Below are 15,001 nucleotides of genomic sequence, written 5' to 3'. Positions count from 1 at the left end.
GCTGTTGTATTATTAGTTTCTTAAAATTGATTTTAAAACAAGTCAGATTTATGGTTTTAGTTTCAAATCCATATTTGATGGCTATAATGTTAAATAATGTATATGATAGGATGGTTTTTTTTTTAATTGAAGATACAAGATTAGGCATTTAGAATAAGCATTTATAAAACAGACTGTTCAGAAATAGAATCCTTAGGATCCTTGTAACCAGCTAGCATTTTTAGAAACGTCTTTACATAAATCTGTACAATCAGAATATTTTCTAAACAATGTTATTTTCATCTCCTGTCTTAATGACATTCATAAAATAACTTCACTTTACCCTGGTAAATCTTAAATCTGGGCTACTAACAATATTATCAGGAAAAAACAGGCATGACTGAAGATTAAATCAATTTACTGCATTCAAAGAATTTTTTATATTTATGGAAAAGCTTAGGATAGAAGGGAAGGGTTGGTATGAAGGCGGCTCAGGCCTGAACTAGGTCCTTTAATAAGCTATAAATAAGCTCCAGGCTTCTGAGGTGGCTTAGACAGTAAAGGATCTGCCTGCAATGCCAGAGACCCTGGTTTGATCTGTGGGTCAGAAAGATCCCCTGCAGAAGGAAATGGCTACCTGCTGCGGTATTCTTGCTTGGAGAATTCCATGGACAGAGGAGCCTGATGGGTCCCAGTCCTTGGGGTCAGAGAGAATCAGACATGACTGCAACCAACACTTTTTTCACAAGCTCTACCCTATCTTTCTGTAGATTCCAGCCCAGTTTATCTGTGAAGCCGGTTAAATGTTACCAAGCAGCCAGAAAAATTTTACCCACTTGCTGGTACCCAACTTTCCTTAAAGAAAAAAAGGACAGATCATATGATACATGAAAAAAGAACACAAAACCTTTTACTCTAAAGTGGATTAAGAGCTTATCCTTAGAATCATCAGTCCAGTAAAAGAATGTATGACTAAGTGTCTTGTTTTAAATAGAAACTATAGAAGGTTCGAGGAGCACGATGCTATTTGGACAATAAAGGGTAAATATGAGGAAGATGCTGGGAACAAACTTTGGCCAACTCATTTGCTGTGAACAGGGAAAAGTATGTGTGAGGTTTGAGAACATTACTCTAAGTCCCAAATATTTAAAAGTTTAAGAGCTGTTTTCACCTTCTGACTATTCTCCTGTAGCTATAAATGATGACACTTTGTGGGTGTACTTACCTAATATGGAGCCAGAATGAATGAGTGAGGATATACTTATTCTAAGGCTGTAACATAAGTCAAACTGCAACCAAATGGTTTTTCATAGACAAAATTTTATACACTTACAACTTAACAGAAAAACAGAAATGTGTAAGTTACATAGTAGTTCAGATGACAGCAAAATTTAATTGGCAGTTGTTTTGGTTTCCCAATAATCATTTTAAAAGCTTGTTCCTGAATCATCTCTGCTTCAAAGCCTTCATCTTCTAAGCATAGTTGGCAGGTCTGATAAATTCTTCAGCAGTACTTAACATGAATGCTGTAGGCTGTTACAGTCACCTGAGTCTATATGTCACTTTCATAGAATTTCTCCACTTAGTATTCTTAGAAAACCTGTGAATGCTTTTTGTGTGTGTCAGTTGCTCAGTCGTGTTTCACTCTGAGACCCTATGGACTGTAAGCAGCCTGCCAGGCTTCTCCATGGGATTCTCCAGGCAAGAATACTGGAGTGGGTTGCTGTTTCCTTCTCCAGGGCATCTTCCCCAACCCAGGGATTGAACCTGGGTCTCCTGCATTGCTGGTAGATCCTTTACCATCTGAGCCACTAGGGAAGCAATGTAACTGTTAGAATCTTGCATTCAAGTCCCAGGTACGGATGTGCTGATTTGTTTTTGCAGCGAAGTTCTCTGATTGACAGTTACCACAAACCTGGCACAGCAGTTTCTGCTTGTTACCCCAGTGCAGTTCTAGAAGTCCAAACAGTTTCCCAGAGCAGTTTTCCTAAGTCTGTAGAAGCTGACATTGACTGCTTTTAGCCACTAGATGGTGATAGTGCAGAATCCAAGTTTTCTTAGGACACGTTCGGAAGACATCCAGCAGGTTAGAGGCAAAAGTAAGGAGAAATGTTTTATGCTATTAACATGAGTCGGCTGGATGGAGGCAGTGAGAGCAAGTTCTGTGTGTCCACGTGGGTAAGGTGCCCTCCCTGCAGCAGGCATCAGCAAAATGGTGTGGTGCTTCTTGAGCTACTTGTGCTAAAGGGCTGGGTTTTTGTTTTCAGACTGTGTTTCAGTGCCTCTAGTTTTGAAGACGACTTATGAATTCCTAGGCAAGTGAAAGAAAAGCAAAGACAAAGTACAAGCTCCATTTTTTTTTTTTTATTAAGATTCAACAGAAAATTAGTCTAAGTTGCTTTCAGAGTACGTCCTCACAGACCAGTAACACATGGGGTGAGTCACATTTGGTCCAGGCCTTGGTCTGAGGACCACACTTTGAGGAGCACTGAAAAACCCTGCTTGATTGCATCCCATTCGGTCAGCAGAACCTGGTTCAAAATGAGGCTCTATTACCACTAGTTGGGTAGCTATGGAAAGGTCTGTTTCCTCATTTGAATCATGTAAACAGTACCTATGCTTAGGCTTTTTATGAAAACTCAGTGTGCTAACCGGGAAGCACTCAAATGTGGGCAGAAACGGAATAAGACTGGTACATTTAAATATTAAATACAGACAGTTTCCTCTGATCTCTGCATCATTTTACTGACTAGTATTTTTTCCCATGGAGAGAAATAAGGTGTTCAGTTGATCATCAACCACTTTAAGGACCTTGAAACCTTGTTTGATGGCCCTAAGAGAAGCACAGCTACTTGGTGATCCCTGACAAAAACCTGCCCTCTCTCTGGGAAGTGTACCTCCATCTATTGCTGTATCTTTAGTGTGTGGCGGAAGGACTGTGAAGCAGTGAGGAGTTAAGAGCGTGCCTATTCACCCGGACATAACTTGCAGTCAGCTGCTCCCACGACCTGTATGTTTGAAGAACTGCAGAAGCACTAAGCTGCCAGTTCAAAGGCTAAGTGGTTGTTACAAAGTCAGGAGAGGCTGGCATGTAAACATTAGACAAGATCAGTGATGGCAGTTTCTTTGGTTAATCATTACAGTTAACCACTTATTGGGGCCTCACTAGACCAAACTATACATGGCTTCAATCTTTGTAACAGTCCTAACATCGCTTTAGAGATGAGGAAACTGACGTTAGGAAATGTTAAGTTGCTTAAGTCACAAATTGCTGGTTACTGGCTAGTTCTGAAACGTTAGGTGGAAACCTGTGCTCTTTACCACTGATTTTACCGCATCTGGACACACGACCGCTCCAGCTATGGTGTCCAAATTACGCTTTAAAGGTAAGTGAATACAACAAAATCAAACTGCAAGACCTGGTTCCTGAAGTTAAAAAGGCTATAAAGTCCGTTAAAACTACCAAAACGTACTTAAAATGAGAAAATGCGTAACCATCATACCTTGAAAAAGTAGCTTCCACCATGAGAATGTCACCAAAGGTATTTTAATTTAAGCCTCAGCACACCATACCCACAATGCAACATTGAGTCCAAAGATCCTTTATATCTGACGTGATATAATTCTCATATGAACGAAGGCTTGGAGATTGAAATCCAGATCACCTCATGGGTTGGTTCACTTTGGCCAACACAGTAAGAGTTTACAGCTTTCCAAAAATTCTTGAGGTACCATTATGCAAGCAATGCTCCCCATATGTATGTTAGCTTTCTGCCCCAAGGAAGAAAGGCCTTAGAAATCCCACACTTGTAAAACCACTCCCTGAAAAACTGATGTGCTGGTAGAAAGAAAAGCAGTAGAATTAAGGTTTTATAAACCAGAGAGTGTTCTGTTTTTTCTGTTAGGTAAAGGGATTTCTTCATATGTTATTTTAATAAAAGGGGATTTCATAGGTAAAAACCAATATTCAAAATTATAAAACAAATAGAACTCTCTGTGTATAACCACTGCATCAAAAATTTGCAAGAGACTCAACAGAAATTCTTTAGTTGACAAATGTGGTTTGAAAGGGTAATAAAATTTTTTTATAGCTAAAGCAAGAGTCTTGTTTCCTGTTGGCCCAAAAACAGATGTTTCATTTCCCAGATAAGTAGGTTCTCCACTGTAAAGAAATATCCTTGTATAGTTGGTTTCTATCTTCTTGAAGTCTGCTCCAAGTTCAGCCAATTTCTCATAGGTCCTTAACACAAATTTGGAGCAGTCGTAGGATTCAAACCATTTCTCTGCCTCCTTTTTCGGGCTGGCTTGGACAGTCCATGTCTCATAATAAATCCCTGTTTCATTGTCCTGTTTTACCCACTTTGCCATTTTGTTAAACATGCCTCCTAGTTAAAAACAAAACAAAAATTATGTGAACATAATTAAAGCTGATCATGTTAGTTTTAAGTAAAATGCTCTAACCAGATTTAGGCCATAAGTACCTGAATAAACAACAGTTTCTCAATTTCCCAAACCTACATCTTACAACAAGAATCCATGTTCAGCCAATTTTTTTGTTTCATTTTTCAAGGCACAAGATACCTCTGAACTATAAACATTAGACATAACAAAGTGTATAAAAAAATACAGATTCTGTAACTGTTTAAGCTATAGTCAAAAGCTAAATTATATACATGCTGAAGCCCTCATTTTCTGCTCGGCTCAACAAATCTTAGATTCAGAAGCAAAAGAGTAAAAGGAAGCAAGGGAAAAACTGTAGAAAAGGAATGAGTGAATGGGGCCAAGACCGTGTATGAAGAACCGAGGAGGGTGAAACATGAAGCTTTTTTATGTAAAACAAAGTATGCATAGGATATGAATTTGCTGTCCAAGGAATGGCTCCTTGAGAAGGAACCCCATACCCCATTTACCTTCAATATCTAGCATCTCCCCTTTCTCCCTGTACTTGCGACTATTGGGTGTCTGCTTACAATCTTTCTACCCACCACACAGATTCTTCCAATGAATCAACTAAACTGGAAATAGTTTTGACCAAATTCATGGATTATATAGACTCCAGGATGGCTAACACTCTCTCCTACCACCTTCTATCAGACCAGAGGGATCTCTCCAAATGTTATCAAAATACTATACTCTGCATGGTTACAACCTCATCTGAGACTAAAACAGCATGATCCCAACATTTCACTTTGTCACTGTTTGTGACTTTCTTAGGTTACTCCAGCTTGAGTCCATAAAATCAATTCAAGCCCTATAGGATAGAGTGGCTCCTTTTATCAACTGTATGGAATTAAACTTGTAGAATAATATAAATTCTCTTTTCTTAGAACTGAGGATACTGTTCTTAGCGTTCTCCAACTCTGAAAAGCCACTGCTTGTGATGAAGAGATAAGAATACTTCAAAACACTATTTGGTAACATGAAAACAGGTCAACGAACAGGATTAATCACAAGGCAGATGAATAACAAAAGATTTAACTGCCAGCATATTACAGACTCTTCTACAGAATAAACAATGAGCACTTGTCCATATCGTCATACTGTTATGTCAGAAGGAAGATTTTGCAGATAATGAGGTAGGTGGATACGGAGAAAGGAGAGATGTGAGCTGGCCTGGAATGAAAGAAGGGGAGTCATTTATCATGCTGAACACTGTTAAAAGAGAAATGGACTTTTATATGATTGGGGTGGTTTGGGGCACATCAATTAGAAAATAGGAAAAAAACCAGCACGATACATAATTAAGAGAGTCCCAAATTACATTTAAAAGACAGCAATACTGCAAACCAGAACCACAATGAGATGTTACCTCTCACCTGTCAGAATCATCAAAAAAGCCATCAGACAACAAGTGTTGGTGAGGATATGGAGAAAAGGAAAGCCTCAGGTGCTGTAGATGGGAATGTAAATTGGTGCAGCTTCTATGCAAAACAGTCACTCCTGGGTACTTACCCAAACAAAGAGAAAACACCAACTTGAAAAGACACAAGTACCCCTAAATTTATGGCAGCATTATTTACAATCGTCAAGGAAGTAATGCAAGTTTCCATCAAGGGATGAATGATTAAGGAAAATGTGGCTTATACATACAATAGAATATGATTCAGCCATAAAAAAGAATGAAATCTTGCCATTTGTGACAACATGGATGGACCTAGAGGATACTATGTTTATTGAGTAAGTCAGACAGAGGAAGGCAAATTACCATATGACTTCATATGGTATGTAGAATAAAAAAAAAAAAAAAAACAGACCCATAGATTCAGAGAACAAACTAGTGGTCACCTCTAAGACAGAGATTTAAACTCCATTATTTTTTTTTAGAAAGTCCAATTTGTACGAAGTTTCTTTGCATTTATTTTTATGATGACAATAGGGAAGATATCGTATCTGTAGACATGATAAGTTGAAGATTTGCATGAATAATAGGGTCAAAGGTTAGTAGTTCAGGAAATGTATTTTATAAGTTGACCTCTAAAGAGCAGAACATTATTGAGAGGCCTCAATGAAAGTCATTTCTGTCACTCAGATACTGATTCAATCATCTAATTCTGCCATATTTTTGAAACTTACCTGATATGGTTGCTACTAGAACTAACGTCCCATTTTCCTTCCAGTGATTATCATCAATCCCTTCAAAAAAGCAGGCAGCTCCCTGATTACACCAGAAAGGGGCATTCATTTCAGGTCGGAGATGGGGAAACGTGCAGTTTCCAAGTTGGAAGAGTTCATACCATTCCATCGTGTAGTTCTTCTCCGTTAAAGTACTCCTGAATCCAATGGCATCATGCATGATTTTCTGTGGAAAGGTCATATATGTATAAAAGCATTTGGAAAGTAACCACTGGTTCAGGAGCCAGACAGGAGAAAAAGCAATACCAGAAGTGCATACAGAGTAGCACAACTGTTTCCCTTCCCTACTGCTATTCTCACATCCACTTCATGGCTCCTCTAACTCCCTGCCCTCATCCACTCTGGTTTTGGCCACTGCGGCTCATCTCAGGAAGACTGCATGCTATGTGCAGATGTTCAGAATCTCCTTACGGCTTAGAATGAGTAAGAGAAGTCTCCACGCCACAGACTCTCGAACTCTGTGTAGCTCTCAGGTGATGAGAAGCTCAGATGGTGAGCTAACCCAGGAAACGTGTGCACAACAGGCCCTGGGCATGAAGTGACTCCTACGTGCCCTGTTCCCTTTCTGGGCTTCCTCCTTTCCTTCTTTCTAGGATCTGGGTACAGGAATTGGGTTTGGGTTCAGAATATCAAAAGGGATGAAAGCAACTGCATCGATTACTGTCAGCATCATAAAACCTGGTGTTTTCTGGACTGCTCATTTTAAATCTGTGAAGAGGAACTTAGGCCATAGACGTGAAGAACTGACTCATTGGGAAAGACCCTGATGCTGGGAAAGACTGAAGGCAGGAGGAGAAGGGGATGACAGAGAATGAGATGGTTGGATGGCATCACTGAGTGGATGGACACAAGTTTCAGCAAGCTCCAGGAGTTGGTGATGGACAGGGAAGCCTAGTGTGCTGCAGTCCTTGGGGTCAAAGAGTTGGACATGACTGAGTGACTGAACTGAACTGAAGAGGAACACCAAAGAACATACTCTAAAACCAGTCCTTTGAATAGTGATTATTCCCTCAAATCCACTTAATCAAATCACTTAAGTTATAAGATCAAGATGCAACCTTACCAAGTGTCCCAGGAGGTCTCCATATTTAAATTCCCACACTGGGGCTTGTAATCGAAAGACTTCAATGACATCGTCATCCTTCATCACTGGTATAGGGGAGCCAGTGGGACAGAAAGTATATTTAGCTTGACAATAAGGATCTGGTTCCGGACGGAAGGAGAAGCGTCTAATGACGAAAAAAAAAATCAACTTACACTCCAAGAGGAATTTGGTTCTCACAGATCTTAGAATCCAGATCTTAATTTCACTGTAACATTTTTAGAAAAAATATCCAAAATTCTGCCCATAGTGCATAAATAGACATTTGTTATCCTATGAACAAACTCCAATGAGTCTTTAATAGCAAATGATACATTAAAAGCACTGATAATTGCCTGCTTCCCAGTTCCCTGCTCCCACTGTGAGAATTCTGAAGACAAGGACCATATCTGAAATGTTTATACCTCTACATCTTATTTAGTAGACATATTTCCTGAATAAAAGAGTAGTTTTCAATGTTATTTAATTTCCCAAACATTCTATATGTTAACATTATTCAAAAACTATCATTATTAAATAGAATATATTTTCTATTAAGAATCTGCCAGCATTTCCTTCAATATTTATAGAGTATCATACTAGGAATATATTATGGTAGGAAGGAGGGAAACAAATGCAAGAAATGCGGGTTCGATCCTTGGGTCAGGAAGACCCCCTGGAGAAGGAAATGGCAACCTGCTCTAATATTCTTGCTTGGGAAATCTCATGTACAGAGGAGCCTGGTGGGCTACAGTTCATGGGGTTGCAAAGAGTCAGACACGACTGAGCACACAGTCTGTAGGGCGGGAATTCCTTCAATATTTATTGAGGATCTACTATTATACTAGGAAAGAGGGACACAAAACATAAAATGCTATTCCTACTGTGGAAAATTCTGAAAAGAGATGGGAACACAAGACCACCTAACCTGCCTCTTGAGAAATCTGTATGCAGGTCAGGAAGGAACAGTTAGAACTGGACATGGAACAACAGACTGGTTCCAAATAGGAAAAGGAGTACATCAAGGCTCTATATTGTCACCCTGCTTATTTAATTTATATGCAGAGTACATCATGAGAAATGCTGGGTTGGAAGAAACACAAGCTGGAATCAAGATTGCTGGGAGAAATATCAATAACCTCAGATATGCAGATGACACCACCTTTATGGCAGAAAGTGAAGAGGAGCTAAAAAGCCTCTTGATGAAAGTGAAAGAGAGTGAAAAAGTTGGCTTAAAGCTCAACATTCAGAAAACGAAGATCATGGCATCTGGTCCCATCACTTCATGGGAAATAGATGGGGAAACGGTGGAAACAGTGTTAGACTTCAATTTTTTGGGCTCCAAAATCACTGCAGATGGTGACTGCAGCCATGAAATTAAAAGACGCTTACTCCTTGGAAGAAAAGTTATGACCAACCTAGATAGTATATTCAAAAGCAGAGACATTACTTTGCCGACTAAGGTCCGTCTAGTCAAGGCTATGGTTTTTCCAGTAGTCATGTATGGATGTGAGAGCTGGACTGTGAAGAAGGCTGAGCGCCGAAGAATTGATGCATTTGAACTGTGGTGTTGGAGAAGACTCTTGAGGGTCCCTTGGACTGCAAGGAGATCCAACCAGTCCATTCTGAAGGAGATCAACCCTGGGATTTCTTTGGAAGGAATGATGCTAAAGCTGAAGCTCCAGTACTTTGGCCACCTCATGCGAAGAAGAGTTGACTCATTGGAAAGGACTCTGATGCTGGGAGGGATTGGGGGCAGGAGGAGAAGGGGACGACCCAGGATGAGATCGCTGGATAGCATCACGGACTGGATGGACGTGAGTCTGAGTGAACTCCGGGAGATGGTGACGGACAGGGAGGCCTGGCGTGCTGCGATTCATGGGGTCACAAAGAGTTGGACACGACTGAGTGACTGAACTGAACTGAACTACTCAAGGGGAGTAACAGCTGGCAAGACATTAAACAAGTGATGAAGGGCAGCAGGGTCTGTGCATGCTCAGTTGCAGCCGACCCTGCAACGCCATGGACTGTAGCCCACCAGGCTCCTTTGTCGATGGAATTCTCCAGGCAAGAATACTGGAGTGGGTTGCCATGCCCTCCTCCAGAGGATCTTCCTGACCCAGGGATCAAACCCATGTCTCCTGTGGCTCCTGAGTGGCCGGCAGAGTCTTTACCACTGAGCTGCTGAGTAGTTTTAAGACTGGAATTCAAGATTCGAGGCAGGAGTGGTGAGAGCAAGTGGAGGCAGGGATGGTCTTTCTGAGCTAATTCAAGAACACCTCGGAGATGGTGTGGGTTCGCTTCCAGACCACCACAGTACATTAAATAATGTTATAAGTGAGTCACTGGAATTTTTTAGTTTCCCAGCCCAGTGCATATAAAAATCATATTATACTGTGATACATATTACATAATATTACGTATTATACTGTGATACATAATATATATATTATACTGTGGTCTGTTAAGCATGTAACAGTATTATGTCTACAAAAGACATACATACCTTAATTAAAAAATACTTTATTGCTAAAAAAAAAATCTGACAACACAAGGTTGTCACAAATCTTCAGTTTGTAGAAAACACAGTATCTGAGAAGTGCAATACAACTAGGTTTGCCTGGACACTGTGAAGACCCCCCCTAGAGGCACACAACTGGGGAGGATTGAGCCCAGGAAGGAGCTTAAAGGATCTGAAGTAGGCAGGTGTGATATAACTGAATTTGCTCCAAAATAAACCTCATTTTATGAGTTAGAAGAGGGTGGGGAGGGAAGCCAAGTTAAGGCTGAGGTCAGTGGAGGTCATGGCATGCATCAAGAAGGGCCCTGAGAGGGCCATGGCAATAGCGGCGGGAGGGCTACAATGAATTGAGATCAGCAGGAGCTCACTCCTTTCATACGTAGCACTGGGGAGAGAGAGGAAAGGGAGAAACAAGCTGCTATCTGCCCTCTATGGGCTTCCCTGATAGCTCAGTTGGTAAAGAATCTGGCTGCAATGCAGGAGACCCTAGTTTAATTCCTTGTCGGGAAGATCTGGTGAAGAAGGGATAGGCTACCCACTTGAGTATTCTTGGGCTTCCACTGTGGCTCAGCTGGTAAATAATCCACTTGCACTGTAGGAAACTTGGGTTTGATCCCTGGGTTGGGAAGATCCCCTGGAGAAGAGAAAGGCTACCCACTCCAGTATTCTTGCTTGGAGAATTCCATGGACTGTATAGTCCATGGGGGTCACAAAGAGTCGGACACAACTGAGCTACTTTCACTTCACTTCATCTGTCCTCTAAGAATCCTAGATCTCTGGGGCCCTAGCTAGACCTACTGTTTTGGGTGTTTTTTTTTTTTTTTTAATGTGGATCATTTAATTTTTTAAGTCTATTGAATTTGTTACAATATTGCTTCAGTTTTATGTTTTGTTTGTTGGCTGTGAGGCATGTGGGATCATAGATCCCTGACCATGGATCAAACCAGCATCCCTGCCTTGGAAGGTGAAGTCTTAACCACTGGACTGCCAGAGAAGTTACCAGATTTTTTGTGAAATCAATCCTAACACATCAACAAATGGCACCCCACTCCAGTACTTTTGCCTGGAGAGTCCCATGGATGGAGGAGCCTGGTGGGCTGCAGTCTGTGGGGTTGCTAGAGTCGGACACGACTGAGTGACTTCACTTTCACTTTTCAGTTTCATGCATTGGAGAAGGAAATGGCAACCCACTCTAGTGTTCTTGCCTGGAGAATCCCAGGGACGGGGAAGCCTGGTGGGCTGCTGTCTATGGGGTCACACAGAGTCAGACACGACTGAAGCAACTTAGCAGCAGCAGCAGCAGGGACACATCAACAAAAATGTCTATAACTTAAAAAGTTTAAATCTTGATTTAGACAAAAATATTAAAAACTCACCTAAATTTTTACCTGTTTTACAGGTGCTTACCTGATTTAAAAATGAATAGTTAACTATACATAAATTTCATCTGCTTACAGCAAAATCAAATTTAGGTCAATGGTAATTTCAAAAGTATAATTTAAGTGTAAACATAATAAAATTAAAATTTTATTATGGGGTAAATGAAGGCACGTGCTTAACATTTCAAACTTTTAAATGTAAATCAAGTAGTTTTGGATTTCACTCTCTTCTTTGTTTTACTGAATATTATATTTTTACTTTGGGGGGAACACTTTGTTGTTAATAACATTTTCAAGAAAACCAGCTTCAAACTTCTCTCTTCCTGTATATCAAGCAAAAGAAGGCCCAGCAAGCCATTCAGCAGGCAGAATACATTAATACTGTATCAGGTCTGAAATGCTGGCTGGCCTTTACTAGATTTAACCACCACAATAAAACCTGAAGTAACTACTATTCCTACTTTCTGACTCAGGATACGTGGGCACAGAGATCCTGAGCGACTTTCCCAGATCACACAGCTAGTGATGATGGGGCCTGACTCGATCTGCTGCGGTCAGAGCCTAGAACTCGCTCGCGACCAGGTTATCCTGCCTGCCAACTCGCTATTTTCATCCGAAAGGAGTGTGCATTTTCAAAAGCTGCTAGGTTTTCCCCTGCCTGATGTTGACACTTTATCTTCCTTTTCTCTGCTTAGCAACCTCTGATCCTTAGGCTACGTAAATACTGTTCTAGTTCAAAGGCTCAAACACGCTTCCTACATCTCCGCATCCACAGCATAACACCAGCGACCTATACCTCCTGGCTGAAGACTGTGGACAGTCTAGGCCACTCACCCAGGAGGTGGGGGGACAGGACGTGGCGAGGGGATTCCCTAGATACCCAACTTTGAGTGCTGAAAACGGGAAGTCCCAATAGCTAGGTTAACTGGTAACTGGGAGTGCAAATGTTACGCACGATAACTAATGACGGGACCTGACACGATAGAAAATACTTTATTAAGTCTCCCCAAACTACTCAAATTGTCAGCGATTTGTACCGAAAATCACACAACGAAATAACATTAGTCCCTTTTCCCCCACGATTCAGGACAGTCACTTTGGAACTGGCTCAACGGCCTCGGGAGGAAGAAAGACCCCAGGGCATCGTGCAACAAACAGCCGCGCCCCAGGAACTCTCCACTTCGCTCCTCGCCGCGCCTTCACGGTCTCCCGGCGCCTCCCCCGCACGATCACGCGACCTGGACGCAACTCCCCCCCGCCACCGCCCCCACGCACTTTGGACAGAAAACCTCGGTCGCGCGCGCGCACGCCCGCCCCGTCCAGCCGCGCACTCACTTGTAGGGCACCGGCCACTGGCGCCGGGAGGGGTCGCCCGCCGCCGCCGCCGCCGCCGTCGCCGCCGCCAGCCAGAGCAGCGCGGGGGCCCAGCGCCAAGGCGCCCGCTCCGGGCCCGCACCTGCGCCCGCGCCCCGCCGACCCCAGGCCCCCGCACCGGCACCCCCCGCCTGCGCCATGTGCCGGCTCCCGCTGCGGGCGGCGCCTCCCCAGCCCCGAGACCGCGGAGGGCCAGCGAGCCGAGCATGCGCAGAACTCGGGACCCCGGCGGCGGTCCGCCCGCGGCCCCGCCCCTGCCTGGCGCGCCCGGGCGGAGGGCTCGGTCCCCTCGGCTTCCGCCGCCTCCGCGAGCGCAGGGGAACTCAGCGCAGGGTGTCGGAGCCGCCGAGGCTCTGCTCCTGCCTGGCGCCCTGCGCGGGGGCGGCTTCCGGACTTGGCCGACCCGGAAGGCGCTCCGGTCCGGCTCCCCTGAGCAGCCCGAACAGGAACCCTTTTTCTCTGACTGACTCGTAATACCGAGTTCTCCTGGCCTCACGGCTGCGCTCCTTTGGAGCGTCTGCTCCCAACAACCACCACGAAAAGCAAAAGCACAGAAAAGCCAGCTTTGGGCTCCTTTGGGTGTGTCTGTCTGTCTGTCTGTCTGACTCTGTTATCTCAGGGACTGTAGTCCGCCAGGCTCCTCTGTCCATGGGATTTGGGCTCCTCTGGGGTATGTGTGTCTGTGTGTGTGTGTGAGAGAGAGAGAGAGAGACTGACTCTTTGTGACCTCATGGACTGTAGTCCACCAGGCTCCTTTGTCCATGGAACTCTCCCGCAAGAATGGATTGCCATTCCATTCACCAGGGGATCTTCCCAACCCAGGCATCGAACTCTTGCGTCTCCTGCATTGGCAGGTGGATTCTTTGCCCCCTGGGAGCGCCGCACTTTCCCTTCATCCCTTAGGGCCCAGACTAGGTGACAACAGACATCTGAGTGAAGGAGAGTATTTGGGGGAGGTGAGTGCAGTGAGGAAAACGGAGATGGCGCGGTGACTGGTTCTCACCCGACGGATCTGGTGATGCCAGTGGCCACACTGACGACACAGCCGGGGCTATCGCCGCTAAGCGCTGTGACACAGTCCAGCCCCACCTGCCTCCCAGGCGGGTTCCTCCTGGGTAGCTCTGCCACTTTGGTTGGGGACAGGAGTCCACATCACTCTGTCTTCCTTGACCCTTCAGCCGCCTCAGGAAAGCAACAGGATCAACTCCCCTTCTGGCGATCAATTGCCCTTCCTCTGCCCTCATACATGGCCGGCCCTATTCTCATACACAGAGGTTGGTTTATGTCTATTAATAGGACATTAAAGACATGGCACTTAGAGTCACATTTTACAAGAGGGTGGCCTGCAGAACTTAGACCGGGCTTTCCAGCACCTTCCTTCCTCTACAACAGGATAGATCCATCATAGTGTTTGTAAGGTATGTGGGAACTGTAATGATCTGAGTGACCACCATGACTCATGGGGTGGCGAATGGGGTCACTGGTTTCCCCATGCCTCCCAGGACTCGTGGGGGTTGATGAGAATTGTTGCCCTCCTCTCTCTCACGCACACACATATACACACACACACTCGCCTTCACCCAGTTGCTGCTGGAGTTTGGGGGCTCTGGGGAAGTTCAGGCAGGGCTTCATTTTAACACTTGCCTAAGCTTCCCTGGTGGCTCAGACAGTAAAGACCCTGGTTGAATTCCTGGGTCAGGAGGATCCCCTAGAGAAGGGAATGGCTACCCACTCCTGTATTCTTGCCTGGAGAATTCCAGGGACAGAGAAGCCTGGCTGGCTAAGTCTACGGGGTTCCAAACAATGGAACACAGCTGAGTGGCTAACACTTTCACAAGCATTTAGGTAGCCAAAGCTAACCTTCCTCCAAATACCACCATCCAGTTCAAAATCGTCAAGGCTAAGCTGGGTTCTCCAAAGTCCTGGCCAAGATGAGGGAATTCATCCAAGCCCTGCAAGCAGATGTGTACCGTTGGATTTGAAGGGCACTTGTAGCATTCTGCGTGGGCCTGCACTTCAGCTTAAAGCTAAAAG

General features: G+C 43.9%; 1 protein-coding gene across 2 annotated transcripts; it reads right to left on the bottom strand.

Moving 5' to 3' along the window:
• Window positions 1-3,510: 3,510 nt before the first annotated feature.
• CLN5 (CLN5 intracellular trafficking protein) lies at window positions 3,511-13,367 on the bottom strand. Of its 2 annotated transcripts, none has more exons than XM_069601860.1 (4): window positions 12,929-13,367; window positions 7,676-7,841; window positions 6,553-6,778; window positions 3,511-4,364 (listed from the first exon to the last, which is right to left on the bottom strand). In XM_069601860.1, exons 1-4 carry the CDS (start codon window positions 13,105-13,107, stop codon window positions 3,850-3,852), a joined length of 1,086 nt encoding a protein of 361 aa, XP_069457961.1. In that variant the 5' UTR covers window positions 13,108-13,367; the 3' UTR covers window positions 3,511-3,849. The 2 variants fall into 2 exon arrangements, with proteins under 2 accessions (XP_069457961.1, XP_069457962.1); XM_069601861.1 differs by having other exon boundaries at window positions 3,511-5,592; window positions 12,929-13,350.
• Window positions 13,368-15,001: the final 1,634 nt, after the last annotated feature.

This window comes from Ovis canadensis, chromosome 10 (genome assembly GCF_042477335.2).
Source record: "Ovis canadensis isolate MfBH-ARS-UI-01 breed Bighorn chromosome 10, ARS-UI_OviCan_v2, whole genome shotgun sequence".
Lineage (NCBI taxonomy): Eukaryota > Metazoa > Chordata > Mammalia > Artiodactyla > Bovidae > Ovis > Ovis canadensis.
The sequence above is the reverse complement of the archived record's forward strand: the minus strand, read 5'-3'. Positions and strand labels throughout refer to the sequence as shown.

What these genes read in the sequence shown, in the direction of transcription:
- CLN5 (XM_069601860.1), bottom strand. Translation starts at nt 13,107, where the DNA reads ATGGCGCAGGCGGGGGGTGCCGGTGCGGGGGCCTGGGGTCGGCGGGGC. An exon ending in CAGTGGCCGGTGCCCTACAA is followed by an intron (nt 7,842 to 12,928) that starts GTGAGTGCGCGG and finishes TTTCGTCATTAG; the next exon opens with ACGCTTCTCCTTCCGTCCGG. An exon ending in GAGACCTCCTGGGACACTTG is followed by an intron (nt 6,779 to 7,675) that starts GTAAGGTTGCAT and finishes ACCTTTCCACAG; the next exon opens with AAAATCATGCATGATGCCAT.